General features: G+C 36.2%; 1 protein-coding gene across 4 annotated transcripts in view; it reads left to right on the forward strand.

Moving 5' to 3' along the window:
• The window catches only part of LRRC7 (leucine rich repeat containing 7), a 562,518-nt gene that overhangs the window by 420,577 nt on the left and 126,542 nt on the right, over positions 1-15,399 (forward strand). For all 4 annotated transcript variants that reach the window (XM_044238453.1, XM_044238449.1, XM_044238451.1 and 1 more), the window contains exons 10-11: positions 4,152-4,296; positions 10,008-10,080. In XM_044238453.1, coding sequence (XP_044094388.1) covers positions 4,152-4,296; positions 10,008-10,080 — 218 coding nt within the window. The remainder of the gene's footprint in view (positions 1-4,151; positions 4,297-10,007; positions 10,081-15,399) is intronic.

Below are 15,399 nucleotides of genomic sequence, written 5' to 3' on the forward strand. Positions count from 1 at the left end.
TAGCTATCCCGTGTGTATCAGTTTCACAGAATGATCATTCCTAAATATTTAGTGTCACAAGACACAGGGGAAAAAAGCAAGTTTATCTTGTTATTACTTCATGTATCATAATATATTAAATTACTTGCAAAATACTTTTGGAGGCCTGAGCTATCATTTTGCTACTCTGTTTTTCATAAATCAGAGAAGCAAGTAGATGATGATGAAAAATTAGTCTTCTACATAGCTGTCTTTTGACTGTCCCTCTAAGATCAGTCAACATGTGACTAAACAACCCATTGAACCTGCGTTTGTTCTTAAACAAACTTCAGTACCTTCTTTTGTTTGTGATGGCTTGCATTCCTTTCATTTGCTGTCTACTGCTCAGTTATAGACCCCTTTCTGCCAAGGGGTGTTGGAGCAAGATTCGGTATCCCCCCAAGGACTCTGAGACATTGGACTTCGACTTATTATTGTCCTTATAAGGTGTTGGAAAGTGAGGGTTTAGAAAGACTCAAAAATAAACACCAAAGTGTTATTTTGCTTCTAAAAAGGATGTTTAGAAATTTTACACCAAAATACTGAGTTGTACTGCAGATAACAATGAAGGAGCTTTCAAGGGGTAAAGATATTTTCTCACGATAAAGCAACAAAAAAGAAACACACACACACAAACACATACATCATTCTTTTTTTGCTCACCAGAAGAGAAGAATGAGCCGTGGTAACATAATAGCTCCTTAGGGTGGAAATCTGTAAGTAAAGTGACAGTATCTTTCCAAGTGACTTATTTCCAGGCATGGGAGGAATTCAGAGCTCTGACCTCGTCACCCAAAGTACTCAGTTCCTACCTTAGCAACCCTTCATCTACTCCAAGACCCTGCTCACATTCTCTGCCTCCACATGGAGTGAGGGAGCAGGGCTAGCGATGTGTGCTGGGTTTCTTAGGGAGTTAGAGTTCAGTAACTGACAAGATAATCGACAGACTTTGTAGTCTGTAATCTGAGAAACGTGAGCTTGAATTTTAGCTCCACCCCTTATTGATAGGATAACCTTGGAAAGTTACTTGTAATAGATGCTGGTATGCATCATCCTCCTGGAATGAAGAACTGACTCTATTTCTGAAGCTTCTGGGAATGCTACTTGCAGCTCTCCAGCCTCCTCAGGAGTTCCTCCAGCTGAAGAGAACTTCCCTACCCCTTCCTATTCCCTAAGACTTCCACCCAAGGACCAGTGATAAAGGTCTGGCTCCTCACCTTTCCTCAGGACAACTGCAAGGCAATCCCCATTTCCTGAGTCTTAAAGGGCCAGCTGCAGACTTCTCAAGACATCATCTCAGTTTCTTCATCCGCCAATCGTGCTTCCTTTCTCCGCTATGTCTTTCCCTGGCATTGATCCTAAGAACGCTCTCTCATAAGCTTCTCTTTGTCTCTGCTTCCCAGGGAACATGTATGCCATTACTTAATTTACTAAGCTATAATGTGTGTGGAAGGGCAGACTCTGAGTCAGTAGGTCTGGAACAGGTATGAGATTCTACATTCCTGACAGGCGTGTAGGTGGTGCAGTCTGCAAAACACATTCTGAGTAGCAAGGATACGAAGTCTTAAATCAAATAATATATATAAAGTGCTTAGCAAAGGTCGTGCTTGTGTGTGTAGTAAGTTTGTTTATTTATTTATATTGTCAAATAATTAGAGACAATATATTAAAGCGTACACAGTAGATTAGATGAACAGATAACCCAGTGAACACGGATATGTGTAGGGCATTTGTTTGCAAAACATGCCCTGAAAGAAAATGAAAATGAGGACTTTCATCTTGTTCTGACTCCTGTCCCAGCTAAGCAGCCCCTGTTACTCCTGTTACCGTACCAGATGAGTTTGTTCCTCCCTGTCCTCAATAATTGGTTGCTCACCCATTTCCCCCATTTCTTTTTTTTTTTTTTTAAAGATTTTATTTATTTTATCTGACAGAGAGAGATCACAAGTGGGCAGAGAGGCAGACAGAGAGAGAGAGGAGGAAGCAGGCTCCCTGCTGAGCAGAGAGCCCGATGCGGGACTCGATCCCAGGACCCTGAGATCATGACCTGAGCCGAAGGCAGCGGCTTAACCCACTGAGCCACCCAGGCGCCCCCATTTCTAAATTTTTCTTGAGCCCATCCCCTTTTCATTCTCACTTCTGCTGCCTTAGTTCAGGTCCTTCTCATGTCTGCAGCTACATGTTTCCGGATCCTTGTGATGGGTCTCTGCCACTCCCCAAAAGAATCTTTCTTCCACAGTTCCCTGATGCTGATATTTTAGAGCACAAATCTGATTGTGTCATTCTCCATCGTAAAAACCTTGAACAGCTTTCCTTGCCTGTACGGTAGAATTGACATCTTCTTACATAACATGTAAGGACATTTAATGCCTGGCTTCTTATAGTCCTACAAATCAATTTCCCACTCTTCAGCAAACATGCCATGGTTTTTCACATTTGCTGTGAACTTACATGTTGTTTTCTCTTCCAGGTATAGGTTCCCCTTTTTTTCTTTCTTTTCTTTCTTTTTTTTTTTTTTTAAGATTACTTATTTAGTTAATTAGTTATTTGAAGGGGGACAGGGAGAGAGAGAGAGAGCGCACACAAGTAGGTGAGCAGCAGGCAGAGGAAGAGGGAAAAGCAGGCTCTCTCCACTGAGCAGGGAGCCCGATGTGTTCTTAGGATCAATGCCAGGACCCTGGGATCATGACCTGAGCCAAAGACAGCGGCTTAACTGACTGAGCTACCCAGGCACCCCAGGTTCTCCTTTTCTTGACAAGATTTTTCTTTTTTCTTTTCTTTTTTTTTTTTTAATTTTATTTATTTATTTGACAGAGAGATCACAAGTAGGCAGAGAGGCAGGCAGAGAGAGAGGAGGAAGCAGGCTCCCTGCTGAGCAGAGAGCCCGATGTGGGGCTAGATTCCAGGACGCTGGGATCATGACCTGAGCCAAAGGCAGAGGTTTTAACCCACTGAGGCCACCCAGGCACCCCCTTGACAAGATTTTTCTTCCAGGCATTTTACAGCCCTGTGTGTCCATGGCATTCTCCACATGCTTTGTTTTCTTTTATATATTATAGGGTATTATACTTAGTTTATTTGACAGCTTCCTTCACTACTTTGAGCTCCGTAGGATAAAGACTTTGTCTGTATCACAAGTCTCTTCTCATACTTAGTTGACTTATTCATGATTGTTCTCCATGTGTAACACAAGCCCTGTGTAACACAAGCCCTGACACATAGTAGACCCTCAAAAAGAACTGGTGAATGAACAAATTATTGAATCTCTTTAGTAGGATAAAGTCCAAATCATGATTTAAAACCTTTCTTATGCGTTTGAAATTGTAAGAATCAACATGTCAACATATGTTGTTTTGGTGGAAATCCATCTTTATTTATTCTTCTGCAGCTTTGAGATTGTTGTGTTGAGATACCACATAATTCACCCATTTAAAACATACAGTTCAGTGGCTTTTAGTGTAGTAACATTGTCTAGCCATCACCACAGTCTTATTATAGAGCAGTTCCATTATCTCCAGAAGAAACCCTGAAGCCATTGACAATCACTTCCATGTCCGCTTTCCCACAATGTCCAGCAACCCTGATCTACTTTCTTACTCTATAGATTTGCCTGTTCTGGACATTTCATATACATAGAATCACACAACAGGTGTTTTTGCTATTGGCATCTTTCACCACTATGTTTTCAAAGCTCATCCATTTTGTAGCATATATTTGCATTTATTGCAAAATAATATTAAAACATGTAGATCTACCACATTCTGTTTATCCATTCACCAATCGATGGGCATTTTGGTTGTTTCCGTTTTTTGGCTGTTGTGAATAATTCCGCTTCAAACATTTACATTTCTTTGTGAACATTAAATATGTTCTTGAGGATATGCCGAGGGATTTCTCAGTCATATGGTAACTCTCTGCTTAACGTTTAGAGGTACTAGCAAACTGTTTTTCAAAGCGGCTGTACAATTTGAATTCCTGCTAGCAGTGTATGAGGATTGCAATTTCTCCATGTTCTTGCCAATGCTTGTTGTAGTTGCTTTTAAAATTAATTTTACAGTGTTGTGGTTTTTATAACTTTCAAATGTCTTGTGAAAGTTTCTCAACTAATCCTGAGTTTATGCAATGTTATCAAGTCTATAGGGAAGTTAAAGATGTTGGTATACCTGGATATGTCAAAAAACAGAATAGAAACGGTTGACATGGACATTTCTGGATGTGAAGCCCTTGAGGACCTCTTACTGTCATCCAACATGTTGCAACAGTTGCCTGACTCTATAGGTGAGAATATTCTATTATGTGATGAATGTTTATATAAAATATATCATTTGCTTTTTTTGTCATAGTCCTAGTTTATTAGTAGATATAGAGAATATACTGTTAGCCTGACTGATATTAATAAATTATCAAGTTCATTATTCAAGATGTAATAATAGTATTTTACCAATATTTTGAAATGAAATGGTAACACTAGTTGTCAAATTCAAGAAGGCTCTCTCATTAAAATGATCTTACCAAATTAACATATTTTTAAAATTCATATTTTTTAAGTTGTAAAATGTTATTGTAAAAAGTGTATTTCTTAGACTTAGAGTAATTTGATAACTATGTATGTCTCCTTTTATCACCATAGAATTAGCTTCTATTCACAGAGTGTTGCCATACGCTATTTTCAATACTATGATAATACTGCTGTAATCTAGAAATAACATAAAAATGTATAATAAATATAAAATCTCTTTGTGATTCTGTTATTAAAACAGATACATTGTCTTTTATATGCTATTAAGATTCATGACAGTAGAGAATTTGTGTGTTATATATGTCAAGCACACAATCCATTTTTGTTACAAATTTTTATATGAGTAAAATAACTAAAGACTCCTTCTAATTTAACAAGGAGCAAATCTTTTTGTATGGACATCTTACTATTATTTATGAGAGGACTCAGGAGAGTAATCAGCCAATTATTTAACTTCAGAAATTAGTTTTTAACACTCTTTGAATTCAATGTGTCATATATTCTGGAACTTATTAAAGCCTCTGAAAATTAAGTTACAACCTAGGTACTCTGATTGAAAGGGAGCAAGAAAACAAGGCAGTATTTCAAATTTTTTTCAATATTTTATTGTCTCCACTTTCATCATTCTTTCATTGCTGATAGAAAATACTAGTTTTAACAAAACAGGCTAGGCTTTTTTTCTTTCTAATTGATAATTTTTTTTATGTAACCACATAGTTTATAACAGTATTTTTCCAGCTCCTTCCATTGTAGCGCTTACCTGAGAGCTTTATTGAACACTTACACATTTCCAGTTTCTTTCTCTGAAAATTCTGATTCAGTACATTTGTGATGGGACCTCTGATTTGTTTTTATTAAAATCTTTGATGAAACTTATAATCAGATGAGGTTAGGAAATACTCTTTTATGTCATAGAAGGTGAGGAAGTATAATGGTTAAAAGTGCATCCTTGCATTAAGAAGACAGAGATGACCTTCTCTGGCCAAGATAACCACTCAAATTACAGGCCTTGAACTCCCCCTCAATCACCACTCCGTATGTCTTCAAAGACATAATGAGAATAGAAAAATGATTTATATTTGAAGAACATATTTTTGTTCCTTCCTGCCTCCTCAGTACCAAGAACTGTGTCTAGTTTATAATAAGGGTTCCTTAAATATTCAGCAAATAAAATAATTTAGCCATGTTTAAGAATATAAACATCTACACGAACCTGAGCTAGAATGGAAATCGAGCAATGACCCCACACCTGATGGGCTCCAGCCCACAACAGCAGTGGTGTTATGAGTTCCATTCATGCAGGGGGCGGGGAGTACCTTAAGCATAGCAGGAGAATTCCAATGCACAGGAAACTGAGGCCGCAGCTCCTTTTCTGTGAAGAGAGCCTGAAACCATCTACAACTAGTATGGGGAGCTGACACTGATGAGAACAGATACAGATTCACTGCTGAAAACTGTGGCAAGTCACAGCTATTGTGACCGGATCGGATCTGCACTACCCACATGGGATGGGAGTGCCGTGTTGCTAATTTGAGACCTGGCTCTGGACTCCAGAAACCTGGCGTCAGCGGTAGGCGACCCCACAACTGCCAGACAGGGAGGGGCGAGCACAGGTAGGGAGAAAATAGTCACCCTCACAAATGAGCATGCAAACAGAAATCTCAAAGGAAAACTAATGTTGCAACAGCAACAAAAAACTCAAATGGGAAAATTTACCCAGAAAGAAAACCAAAGTCATCACGCAGTATAAAAAAAATGATTTTTAAGTATATGTAGATCCTCAAATAGACAAAAGTTACCGTAATGGTCCTAAAAATAATAACTTACAAAACTAAAACAAGAACGATGGGTTATGGACATTGGGGAGGGTATGTGCTATGGTGAGTGCTGTGAAGTGTATAAGCCTGACGATTCACAAACCTGTACCCGTGGGGCTAATAATACATTATATGTTAGTAAAAAACAAAAAAAAAGAACTATGACTAAGAATAGGTGGTTATTAAAAAAAATTAGAAATCCTGGAAATGAAAATGGCCCATAGTAAAATAAAAGATGATATAAGTATTTGTTTAAAATTTCTTCCTTTAAGGAAGCAGACTAGGAAATTAGCCTTTTGCTTTGGGGAAGACAGCATGGATGGGTGATAGAAAACGTTAGGTATGTTATACCTAAAAGATTAGGTATTTGGCTGGCATAAAGCAGACTAGGATATAGATAGGCGGTACTATGTATTTAACACCGTCACTAAGAGTCTGAATGGCTCTCAAATGAGGAAAGTAACTTTGTTATAACAACTTATTCAGCCTCAGACTCTACCTTCGGGTCCTGTTGACCTTTCATTGAAAATTACATTTATGCATCTGCAGAGCTTCCAGAATCCCTGATTATACATGTAGAATGGGTTGACTTTACTCCAAAAACTCCCCTCTTGGTCAAGAGAAAGATCTGGGATAAGAGACTGAGAGCTGTGTGCTAAGGCCCTAAAATAATTCATTGATTCTGATTGGATGGGAAATTGCATATCTTCTTTATTTGGACATTAATGCACCACCAACATTTAAGAGAACAAAAGATAGGAAATTTCATAGTATCAATTAAGAAAAATAGCAACTAAAATTAAAATCTTTATTTCCTTCACATCTCTTTTAGTCCTTCTGCAGCTACGAGGTATTTGAATGGAGTGATACACTCCACAAAACCTATGTGCTGAGTCCCTTTCCTTGTCTGGTTCCAAGGATTATGACAGGGGCTCTTTTCCTTTTTTAGATAGAGCTTTAATTGTATAGATATATTTTTTTTAATTTTTATTTACTTATTTATTTTTACTTTCCAAAATACTTTATCTTATTCACTTTGTGGTTAAGAACACAGGTTTTGTAGTCAAGTTACTTGTGTTCAAATTCTGGATTTTCTACCTTGCTAGTTTTGAGAACTTAGACCAGCTACTTAATTTCTCTGTGCTCAGTTTCTTCATCTAAGTAGAGCAGTAGTAGTACCTGCATAATGGGGTTATTTTCAGCAATAAATGAATTCATATGTGTAAAACAGCTTAGAACAGTACCTGACACAAAGTAAGTGCTCATGGCATCTATTATAATAATATAATAATTATTATAATCTTAAATTTCATGACCGCACAGCTATTTGGCTTTCAGAATTCTATTATATGTGTGTAAATAACATGAAAATACTAGCTATTTTCTATAACAAATCATATTAATGTTTAATATATAACTGCTTATTATATATTTTTATATAACTAGCTAAAGATCATAGTAAAAGTCCTCATTTTTTCTTTCCCTTCAATACTCCTTCGTTGGGAGTATAGAATAAAGAGGTAGGGAGTTAAGGAAGGACACAAATAGAGGGAAGGAAGAGAATAGACTATCTTTGATTTCTGTTGGGGTAGAAGAAAGTCCAAACAGATATGGGATAGAAATGCAGTAAAGGAATTATCTGCTGGAAGAAATCATGAGCAATAAAGATAAGGTTGATGCCCTATTTCTGCACCAAGAGCAACCATATTCCTATGGAAGTTGCACAATCTCTCCAAATAGCGTTCCCTTGGATGGAATATGTGAGCAACAACTGAGCAAGCTTCCTTTAAATCCACAGACATGGAGCTGAGCAGAGAGAATCAACTTGCTTCCACCTGTAAAGCTGCAGAAGCTTCCAGGGGGTGACAGACCCACCACTCCATTCTTCAAAAAGCCCTGTTGCATCAACCTTTTGGTTTTTGTTCCTAACATGCCTCAAGAGTTTTCACCACTACATTCAGACTTCGGTGCTGTGATTCTCTTAAAGGCTACCTAGCAACTCAGTTTCATGGTATTTGCACAGTGATCTGTGACCCCACCCGAAACCTCCTATGGCCCAGTCAGGTGACATTGAGACCGCCAAACCTCCTCTAGCTTCACTGGTGGGCAGGTGCAGTAGCTTGATAAGGGCTACCAAGTCATAAAAAATTTAGCTCTAATCCATCAACCCCTGTTTTCTTGCCACAGTTGATGAACAAGCTCTTTTCTATTTCCAAGGTTGATATTTCTTACACACATACCAGCGAAGCTGAAGTGATTCAGTCACCCTTGAAACATAGATGAATATGGCAGTGGGGGAGCAAACTTCAGAGATAAATGACCCCAGTGAGAATTGTCCTCTTTCCCAGGTGCTGCTGTGCTCAACAGTGTATCCTGAGGGCACAAGTTGATGTATTAAGCTCCAATGTTTTGTAGATATTTTCTCACAGCAGTCTGACAGTGAGAACCTTTCTCCCCACTACAGCAGAGATTCTGAGTGCTCCTACAGAATATGTAACTGAGCATACTGAAATTTAAAGTGCAATAATCGCTTTTTATTTCTGATCTATTCTGACTTACTCTATGACTTTAAGGAATCTGCAGAATATGTGAGGTGGGTGGGCTTGGTCCATGGCAATGCTTCTCAAAGCGTATTCACAAAACACTAGCTGTACAAGGTATGCCGCACACTCACAGGCATTCCGCAATAACTTTGGAAAGTCACATTGCTACATTAATATATTAAAATGTCTTAGAAAAACTTCATTAAAGAAATATGTTTAATGTTGTTTAATTTAGCTTTTCCCAAACACATTTGACCATGGAACCCACTCTATCCATGAACACAAGTTTTCTGCAAAAAAAGTAACCTACAGTATATAGGCATATTTCCAATGCAAAACAAAAATTAACCACACTTTGCCCTTGGGCCTTGGCTATTTAAGCCAGACTGATGCTACATCGTGGCTGGGTAAGGGAAGCTGTCTTCAATTACTCTGTGGCTATTACTCATTAAAACCCTAGGAATAGAGCAGTCAGTAAGGGTATGGGAGGCGTAAATCTGATAGTGAAATATAAATAGTTGAAACTTTGATTCTTGGCCAGTTCTGTTCTGTATATTAAAATTGCAAGTTTTTGTGATTTCTGTGGATCCAACTCAAGGATTTATGGTAGCAAAGAGTATGAAGTCATATGTTGTAATTTTCCAAGTACATAATTATAACCGCTGCATCACAATATTTCAATACCCATTCGTTGATATTAGGCTTACTTCAGATTTGTTTTTAATTTGTATCACAACAGGGATGTTAGTTATTATCTTAGGAGTTAATTAAATATTAAATCACAGCTGGCTCAAAAATTTTCATCTGGTCCATTTGTGGTATACTAGATAAGGGAAATGTGGTAGTGTTGCTGTCTTCGGTTTCTGTGGAGCGCTATGTTGTGTTTATTTGTCTGCATTGATGAACCTGAATTCCCACTGATGCAAGTGAAGTTTTTAAAACTGGAAAGTCGAGATTAGACTACACACAAATATAGCTGTAAGTTTATATAAGCAGAGTGTAGCCAGTTGGCATGATAAATGGTCATCACAAGTGATTCTTTTCTTTCTTATTGTATTTCCTGTCAGAGATCTGTTCTTGTGTATTAATAAAGCTTCTCCTCTGTTTTAGGACTGTTGAAAAAATTAACAACTCTAAAAGTAGATGACAATCAACTTACAATACTACCCAACACAATCGGAAAGTAAGTGCCAAAGTTTCATACCAGTCAGACCCTCTTAGCCAGAAACAAAAGGATATGCTGAATCTTTTTACTTCAAAACATTTTTTATCTTAATTTAGTTTTCTATCTGAACATTGCATTGACACTATATAATATCATGAGAAATAGCTATGACTCTTTCATAAGCAAAGGGGTTACCCACATCATTAATTATGTTATTGCCTATAATTTTCCAGATACTATTAATTTGATGTTTTTGACTGAGTAACAACTCAAAATTCACTTGAACATGTCTTGTGAAATCAAATCAGTTTGTATAAAGCCCTATAGTTTATAATATGTTATCATTATACCATAAATGATTTATATATTATATTTACTAATTGTTATTTATAGTAGTAGTACTATAAAATAGTACTGTAAATGTTATTTCTAAAAAATAAAGTTATTTGCCTTTAAAAGTAAGAAAATGACTCATCAAAGATAAATGGGCCTATTCAATTCAAGGTTGATTACTGGCTTGCAGGGATAAAGGTTAAGAATCTTATTATAAAGTTCATGTTTTTAAATTTCTTTAAGTGCCATTACCTTCCTTTGATTATTGTTTGAGAGAAAATGAAAGAGAAGTGTTAGAGGAATGAACTAAAACAAAACAAAACAGAACAAAAACTGGTGAAAAAAATAAACAAACAAAAAGAAAGACAGAAAGAAGCCAGTGGGAATTGTATGGGAAATCTCTGTACCTTCTTCTCAATTTTACTGTGATAAATTTTAGACAGCTCTAAAAAAAAAAAAAAATAGTCTTTTTAAGAAAAAGAATGACTAACAAACTGGTTATTTAAACTTGGGTTTTGGGGGGGCAGACAGTTTGTCGAAAATGAACTAAGTGAGCTTGTCTCTTCAAGGAGAACAACTGACAGTATTTGTCACTCACAGTAAAATTTGAGCTATCAAGCAAAAATTGGAATTTTGGAAAATTCCTATCTGCCACTGTGACCCTGACAGCTTCCCAATACTTACAAGCTTTTCTGATAAGACTAGTGTGATATAAATTAATGTAATTTGTTGATATTGTGCTATAAATGTGTGAACATCTTGAAAATCTGTATAACTCCGTGAAGCAGTATTTCCAAATGACCAATGTATGAATTACAAAATCAGACATGAGTAAAAGACCCATTCAAAATGCAAAATAGACTGGTTGATTTTAATGTATTGGTATGAAGAATAAGAAAACTCATTGATATAATTTCAGATTCTACATTGCAGTTATCCCCTAAAAAACTGGTGGTTGTTGAGTTTTGGTGTCGTATCAAAGAAAAAAATCACAATTATCAAAAAAAACTACTGAAAAATTCCTTCTTTTTTCAACTACATATCTATGTGAGGCTGGACATTGTTATATATAATTCAGTTAGAACAATATGTCACAACAGATCGAATACATAAGCAGAGAAGAGATCCATTAAGCCAAATATTCAAGAGATTTACAAAAATAAAGTAGTGTCACCTTTTTCACTAAATGTTTTTTAGAAAAAATATGGTTACTTGGAATAAAGATATGTTAATTAACATGTTAAAGGTTTACTATTATTATTTAATAGATACTAATTATTTTTTAAAACTCCTGTTTTAATCTATAATATAGTGATACCAATAGATATAAAAAATATAAACACATGTTCTTTGAGTTACCAGTGATTTTTAAGAGAGCAAATGGGTCCTAAGACCAACCAATTTTGAAGATATCTGTTCTATATCACATCATGTTTTATATAGTAAAATTACGAGAGCCATTGTCTAACTTACATTCTTACTTCAAGGTAACACCTGAATACAAATGTTTTGTATTTGCACGTATGGCATAAAATAAACTAAATATCTAAAATTTTATAGAATACCTTAATAAGCAATTTGTATGAAGTAAAAATAACAATAGCAATGATAGCTTTGTTTTTCTTAGAGAATTCAAAATTGATAGATCAGAGGTTTGGTGCAAGTCCTAAAGGTAAAATTTGATTAGGATCTTATTTAATGGCACCCCAAGGTAAAGAGTAGAATAGTCTGCATTTATTCTACTCATAAAGCGTTGAATAGTATAGATAGAAACATTCTACCTAGAACTCTGGATACCAAAATCCTAGATATATTATGATCTGCTGTAGTTATATTCTCATTCTGCACTTAGAACGTTTCAATGTTTGAATTATCTTGGGTCATTTTTAGTAGTCCAATATTAAAAACTGCTAGGATTAATATTTGAACATTTTTCACAGTTGAAGTGGATTCCATGACTTTTGTATGAAATGACATAAAATTGATTATTTTGTTGTCAAACCTTAATTTGTACACAGAAGTTCCAGCCACTGTATGAATTGAATGTATAATGAAAAATAATAATTAATAACCTTTTTTTGCATTGTGCCAAATACCATGTTTGGTGCTTTACACACATTCCTATTTAGTTAAAGCCCCCATTAACCATCTTCTATGTGTATTATCATCTCCCTCTCGCTATCAACAGAGACTGAGGCTGAGAAAACTTAACAGATTTCAAAGCTAAGCTGTTAGTTGACCTGTGATGCCTCTTACTATACATAATAGTTGAGTCACACATTTTCTAATACTTGGTAATTTAATGGGTCCCACTACTCTAGAAGCAAAGGATTTTCCACAGGAAGAGAAAATACATACTAAACCTTCTCTTTCTTAGCTTCATAGCCTTGGTCAAAGCAATAAAAACTCAAAAATCTGAATGGGAATTTTAAAAACTCGTTCCCTCATTGAGTATAGTCAAACAGAATGACTGTTGGACTGGGAATCAGAAAATCTAAGTAACTAAGCAAAGCTGGGTAAGCTTTTTCTTCTTGGGCCTCAAATTCCTGAGGGATAATGCAAGGAGCACTGGCTTGGGAGCCAAACAACATAGGTGTGAACCATGGCTATGCCACTCAGTGTATGAATTTGGGCAAGTTATTTAACCTTTCTGTTGGCTTAGTTTCCTAATTTATAATATCTACCTACATCTATAATGTTCTAGTTCTTTGATCCAGATCTTTAGCCTTTATGATGTTAATATCCTAGATAGTAAATTCCAGTAGTCTAGGTACTAGACTGTTATAACAAGAAAATCAGTGAACTTTATTCTAGATACCTGAATGCTAAAAACATTTTTCCCTCTGTTTCCTAATCATGGAAGGATATATAAGAAACTAGAAATGTACACAGCTTTAGGGAAGAGAATGTGTGGGCTGGTGAACAGAACAAACAGAGAGACCTCTTTTTATTATATACTCTCTGTAGTTTTTGAATTTTTTATTATGAAATGTTATACTAGTTAAGAAATTAAAGACAAAACACAGACACACACACACACACACACACACAGCTTTCACTGGGTAAAACTCAAATTCCTTTACACAATATTCAAGACTTCCGTAGTCTCATTTAAACCAGTGGTTCTCAGCATGTGGTTGTCTGATCAGCCGCCATCAGCTTCAGCAGGGACCTAGTTAGCAGTGCACGTTCTGAGACAATGCCAGATCTACTGAATCGAGAAACTTTGGACATTGGGCCAGCAGGCTCTGTGTAAACAAGCGCTTCAGGGGATTCTGATATATGCTAAAGATTGAGAACTATCGGGGCACCTGGATGGCTCAGTGGGTTAAAGCCTCTGCCTTTGGCTTAGGTCGTGATCCTAGGGTCCTGGGATCGAGCCCCGCGTCGTGATCCTAGGATCCTGGGATCGAGCCCCGCGTCGGGCTCTCTGCTCAGCAGGGAGCCTGCTTCCTCCTCTCTCTGCCTGCCTCTCTGCCTGCTTGTGATCTCTCTCTGTCCAATAAATTAAAAAAACCTTAAAAAAAAAAAAAAGAAAGAAAGAAAGAAAATCACTGTTTGAAACTGTTTGAGCTTTTTGGCAGAGTCCTCAAGAATAAGCCTTTAGAATCATAGTATTTGGTTGTAAAGTCTAAGCTTCTAGAGAGAGGAATTTAAAAACAAAAGAAAAAGATTGTCATGTATTTCCCAAAGTGACAGAATTATCCTTATAGAAAAAATAAAGTTATTGAAAAAGGTACAAAGAAATGATCAAATGGAATTTCACAGATTGTATAAGATTTCAGTTAAGGTACAAAACCAGCAATGATTTCCACGTAAAAGCCATCGTCTTTTATTGCCTATTTTCTCCTGCACTCCCTGCCTCGGTGTTTTAGGACTGTGACCATATATGTGTTGTGGCCAAATTATAAATGCAACATAAATGTCTCTATATTTTGGTTGGTTAAAAAAATCAGAATCCTGTCTTGAGGCATATAGAATCTTTTTTATGGTCTTTTGCAATGAACAAAGCTATTTCTACTCATAAATTTTAGAAATGTTCACTTTAAAAAAATACTGAATAGAATTTTATATTTGGGTAATATTTTTCTCCCATAATAAAAAAAAATTACAGATATTCTTTTCAATCAACCTAATTAACTTCCTAAAGAGTCCAAAAGAAGGGAAAGAGAAGTAATTACTTTGGAAGAATGGGAAAATGGGTCAAAGGAAAAGTATATTGTCTTGACAATGATGGTAACTCTGTTCAAAATCAGTCAACATGGTTGTTTCATGGGTAAAACCTCTAAATGAATGACTATTCCCAACAAATTTCCACCATGATTTGAGTGAATTCATCTTCGCCTGTAGGATTTAGAACAAAAACTGAGTGGTTTCAGTGAGTAAACATTACAGAAAAGAATTGTTTCAATTTTGTTAATTTCTTGCATTGTTTAGAAGCAGCACAAGCAACTTACCTAATATTAATGACAAAATTAAGGGTAGAGTCTAAAACTTGATTCTTGGCTTACGTTAAATGAAATTGATTTTACAATCTCTGAAAATAAGGATAATTGCAAAGTTACTTAGCATTCATTATGGGCCCATTCTAAGTGTTTTACCTGTATTTAGTCCTCGTAACACATGGTTAACTACCGTTATCACCCTCTTGTGCCTAGTGATGTAACTAAGGTACAGAGTAATTAAGTAACTTGACAAGGATATTGCCACTAGTAATTGTTCAAGTCCAGACTCTAATCCCAGCTGGCTGGCTGCAGTTTGGTCTCTTAACTCCTGGGGTATCCTGATGCTTTCAGGCAGTAGCTATTTGAGCAACTTGCCTTTTCAAACAAATTTTTTATCTCTTTCTTTAGTTATTATAGACATACCTCATTTTATTGTACCTCCCAGATAGTGAGTTTTTTTTTACAAATTGAGGGTTTGTGGTAACCTTGTACTGAGCAGCATTATCAGTGCCATTTGTCCAACATTTTCTCACTTTGTGACTCTATGTCTCATTTTGGT

Source organism: Neovison vison, chromosome 2 (assembly GCF_020171115.1).
Source record: "Neovison vison isolate M4711 chromosome 2, ASM_NN_V1, whole genome shotgun sequence".
Taxonomy (NCBI): domain Eukaryota; kingdom Metazoa; phylum Chordata; class Mammalia; order Carnivora; family Mustelidae; genus Neogale; species Neogale vison.